The following is a 4,513-nucleotide window of genomic DNA, read 5'->3' as shown; positions in this document are numbered from 1 at the left end:
CCGAGCGGCCACCTCGGCCTCTGGGCCTCTGCCCTCAGGAGCCGGCGCCAAGTGGGAGCGGCCACAGCGTGGCCCGCGCCCTCTCCGATCCCCGGCCCTCGCTAGCATGCCCTGACTTTGTGCCTCTCTGTTCTGTGCAGGAAAAGCTGTGGAAATACACCCGGATCGAAATGCCCCTGGCCCGCGTGACCCGACCCCAGGAGACGCAGCCCAGTTACCCGACATCGTGGTCAGCAGGGAGCTGGGTCGCTGGCTGGATGCTGCCGTTTCAGGGACTCAGTGCCTAGGAGGGCTCCTGTGCAAGCAGAGAAGCAGAGATGCAACATTTTTAAAGTTTCACAAAGCATCCGGCTGCACCCAGGTCCCTGGAGCAGGAGACAAACAGAATTAATGTTTAATACCTTCGGGTATAGGTTTGAGTTTTTTCCCCCTCATGCCAAGTATTTAAAACCTCTAGAAACCCATGATTTGACAATCAATGATTGCGCGATACTTTCAATTTGAATATTCAAAGGCTTAACAAAATGGACTATCTTCTGCAGAAACCCTGCACACAGGCACCCCACAGAGAGTCCAGAGAAACAGGGAGTGAGACCCCTTTGGGTCCTGGCCCTTGCTTTTATTGTATTTTGAGCATTTTGTCCACCTTCTCACAGACAGAACAGGTGTCCTCAAAGATGCTCTGTATTTCAGCCTCAAAGGCAGCTCAGGGGCCAGAAGTGACTTAGGCCACCCCCCACGACCACCTGAGCCAGGCTGTCTGGGCAGACTGAATCCCACATTCTCAATCTCCATTTTAAGGGAAAATTTCAGGTTTNCTGTCTGGGCAGACTGAATCCCACATTCTCAATCTCCATTTTAAGGGAAAATTTCAGGTTTGGGGGAGTGAACATGGCAGCCACTGGGTGTGGCAGAGCAAGGAATCATTCTGTGTCCAGGTTGGAGGCCGGGGCCCAGCAGAGGCCTTCTGCTCCTCGTCCTTTTCTGGCCCCGCCTGGCCACGTGCTGGCTTCCCTCCCCTTTTCATCCTGCTCTCTTCCTGGGCCCCAAACAGGGGGTTTTAGCACAGAATGCTTGCCAGTTAAGACCCTTTGCTCTTCCTCCTGGGGCTAGAGATGCTGGTGGGCCTTGTCCCCTGGGGATTTTCTGAGGCTGGAGTTTGATCATTGCACTGTGGAGTCCCCTCCTCTCCTCCTCCTGCTAGAGCCACCCCCTGCCTTTTTGCTGCAGGGGCACATGTTAGGAAACAGTGACAAGCTAGGCCCCTGATCATTTGAGCTGAGAGGACATGGATTTGTGCTCAAGCCTTCTCACTTTGGGGTGAGTGGTGGGAGGGGTTTGAAAGTAGTCAGGCTGCCCCCTGGGTCCACATTGGAGCCCCACACAAATGACTTGGGACTGTGCTGGGTCATCTTCTCCAAGCACTTACTGTGCCTTTGGAGGATGGAGGAGACAGGAGTGGTCCAAGAGGGAGTGAGTGGCATGCCACATCCTCCCTTAGTCTCCCAGGGAAGAGGGCAGCACCAGAGGACAGAGGGGCAGGGTGGGGTTCCCTTTGCAAATAACTAAGATATACCCAGGATGCCAGACCAGGCGATGGTTATAGGCCTCTGCTGTTTGTGCCCTGAATTTTCTGGGTTGCTAAAGTGTAGTTTAGCCCCAGAGGCCTCCTGTAACAATATATGAATGCTCTGGAATGTGTCTGGTGCAGAGTGGAACATATGGAGCTCAAGGAAAGGGTGTCTCTGAGAATGACAGGACTGTGATGGGTAAGAATTGCTTGGCAGCTGGAGCCATGTCTCTGGGGAGAGGATTAGGGCTGGGGATATCTGAGGTGGCGCCTGTCAGTGGATGGCAGGATGGATGTTTGTCCCCAGCCAGGTTGGAATATGTCAGCTTCTGGNTGTCAGTGGATGGCAGGATGGATGTTTGTCCCCAGCCAGGTTGGAATATGTCAGCTTCTGGAGCCTCTTTCTCTGCCCTGAACCTGTGTCCTGAGCTTCACTGATGGAAGTCAGGCCTGAGGACCAGACCTCAGAGGGGAGGACAGTGGGACTTGAGAGAGCTCCTGTGCCCCGTCCCCATCTACGCCTGGACACTACTCCTTCTGAAGGAACAGAGAGCAAAGCAGCTTGGAATTAGGGATGGGCTCTTGTCCTCGTAGTTTTTTCCATTACTTCTTTTGTTTTCTGCCCCCCTCCTTTTGGTTTTACTCTTATTTTTTGGTTTGTTTCCTCTTTGTCGTTTTGGACTTTTTGTTTATTTTTTTCTGTGTTTCTTTTTTCTTGTCTCTTGTCCTGTTGCTGCTTTCTTGCAGTTTTCATCTGCATTGCTGTTTTTCTCCCTGGCTCCCTGCATGTCTCTGTTTTCCCCTGTAATGGAGTGCCGTCTCGTTCTTTCCGGCTTAAACTCCCTAACCTCTCCTTTCGCATGGGCAAGAATGGCAGGAGGCCATTGAGTTTTCTTAGCAACATCATTGATGTTGTGGAGAAGGCAGGCAAGGCTAGGCGAGAGGGGAGCTTCTTGGAGTTCATGGGGTCTGTAGGGACAGCAAATAACTCTTTGTCCTTTCCTCCAGAAGCCTCTGTCTGAACCACGGCAGCAGTCCTGGGGCTTCTGTGCTGGTCCCTGTTGCTGGGATGGATGTCCAGTGCTGTTGTTGGTCTGCAACTTCAGAAAACTAGATTTCCTCAGGCCTGAGCCCTGTTCTGAGAAAGAACTTTCCCCATCCCCCACCCCAGTTTTTAGCCCAACATTAAGGAATTTTGTTTCCTGTTGTTTCTGTAATTACAAGACCCTAGCACAGGTATTTAAGAGCCAAACTCTGTGCTTGTAGAGGTGAGGGGGAATCCTTTCTAAGTGGATCTTGTGAATGCTCTTCACAGTTCTGCATGTGTGATGAGGCCCGGAGCAACCTGGTCTACCCTCACACCCTGGACACCCATAGAATTGGCTGTTCCTCCTAGGAGACTCTTTACAGTTGTCATTCATTGTTTATTGGATGTCGGGCACTGTACTGTATAGTGTCCCCACTTCACAGATGAGGAAACAGGTCCAGAGGGCTAATAAGCTGCTTGCTAAGATGACTGAGCATGTACATGGCAGAATTGGGATTCAAACTTTGATAAGTCTAACTCCCAAGCCTTTGCTCTTAACTATTGTTGTTGTCTTCCTGATCTTTTATAACAGAAGCTTTTGAACTTTTTAGACTTCAACCCACAATAAGAAACTGATTTTACGTTTTCACATATATCTGTAATAATATCTACGGCTATAAAACAAACTTTTTGTGAGACAGGGTACACCTGTATATGTGAGGCATTCTGATATTTTCTATTATATTACATATTTTCCATTTCATTCTATTGATGAAAAATATGTGTGGGTTGGGAGTCACTAAGTTAATGACCCACAAGTGAGTCGTGAGTAGCATTGGAAAGATACTGCCTGTAGGATTAGCAATTGGAGGATTAGTGTTGTGCATGTGGAAGAATTGTGGTGTGGTGTCTGTTTTACTGACAGTACGTGCAAGGTGACTAAGACGATGTAGCACACTAACTTGAGAGCATTCTGTGAAGACCGGAAACACTAGAACCCTGAAGAAGAGGCCGGATAGAAGTGAGGCCGAGCTGTTTGTTTTGCTGATTATTGTTTGAGCTTCTAAGATTGGGAACTCTTCCCTCTTGTTGGGGGCATTGTCACCTCTAGGGTACCTGCCCTGAAGTCCTGATAATCTCTTTGGGGCTTTAATAAAAGACTGAAAAAAGATGTTGTAGCATTTCAACAGGCTTTAACAAGCTCAGTTGCTTGAAAATATAACATATGGTCTTGATGTTTGGAGGTTGGAAGGAATCTTTGAAGTGCTGAGAGAGACTTAGGGTCTTTTTCTGACATCTCTGCTGGTGGTTGTCCAGCCTCTGGCTCCATTTCTTGGCTGAGATCCTGGCTTGTAGTAGAATCTTTGTAGTGGAAATGGGAGTTCACTGTTTATAAGGCAGTCTGTTCCACTACTGGACTGCTTTAAATATAGTGATCAGTGATTGAGCCAAAATCCAATTAAGTATTAATTGAGCATCATCTATGTACTGGGCATGGTATCAAGCACCAGGAATACAAAGATGGTAAGTCCTGGTTTCTCCCATCAACTGCTCTGTGAGTTATGCAATATAATATCTATTCTCCCACTTCGCAGTACTGTTTTTCTATTATGGATTTGTTTGCTTCATTCATTCATTCATTCATTCAACCATCATATACTGATTATCTACTCTAATAGGGTCCAGTGCTAAGTCTGAAGAACTTATCATGCTTACCCCAACCCCACGCCAAGCCTTCTCTTTTTGAGGCTCACCATCCACAGTTTTCTAGTTCTTCACTGATTATCTACTCTAATAGGGTCCAGTGCTAAGTCTGAAGAACTTATCATGCTAACCCCAACCCCACGCCAAGCCTTCTCTTTTTGAGGCTCACCATCCACAGTTTTCTAGTTCTTCATGTATCATAGTTTTTCAGA

At 48.1% G+C, this 4,513-nt stretch overlaps 1 protein-coding gene and 1 pseudogene across 1 annotated transcript in view; one reads left to right on the top strand and one right to left on the bottom strand.

Moving 5' to 3' along the window:
* The window catches only part of COLCA2 (colorectal cancer associated 2), a 10,219-nt gene extending 9,875 nt beyond the window's left edge, over window positions 1–344 (bottom strand). The window contains exon 1 of the mRNA XM_008583782.1: window positions 219–344. Within this exon, the coding sequence (XP_008582004.1) occupies window positions 219–225 (7 nt within the window). The 5' untranslated portion in view covers window positions 226–344. The remainder of the gene's footprint in view (window positions 1–218) is intronic.
* A 1,421-nt stretch (window positions 345–1,765) lies between these two features.
* On the top strand, window positions 1,766–2,966 carry LOC103599636 (annotated as a pseudogene).
* The last annotated feature ends 1,547 nt before the right edge of the window (window positions 2,967–4,513 follow it).

This window comes from Galeopterus variegatus, unplaced genomic scaffold (assembly GCF_000696425.1).
Source record: "Galeopterus variegatus unplaced genomic scaffold, G_variegatus-3.0.2 Scaffold3035, whole genome shotgun sequence".
NCBI classification, from domain to species: domain Eukaryota; kingdom Metazoa; phylum Chordata; class Mammalia; order Dermoptera; family Cynocephalidae; genus Galeopterus; species Galeopterus variegatus.
Note: the sequence above shows the minus strand (reverse complement) of the source record. Positions and strands in the feature narration are given on the sequence as shown.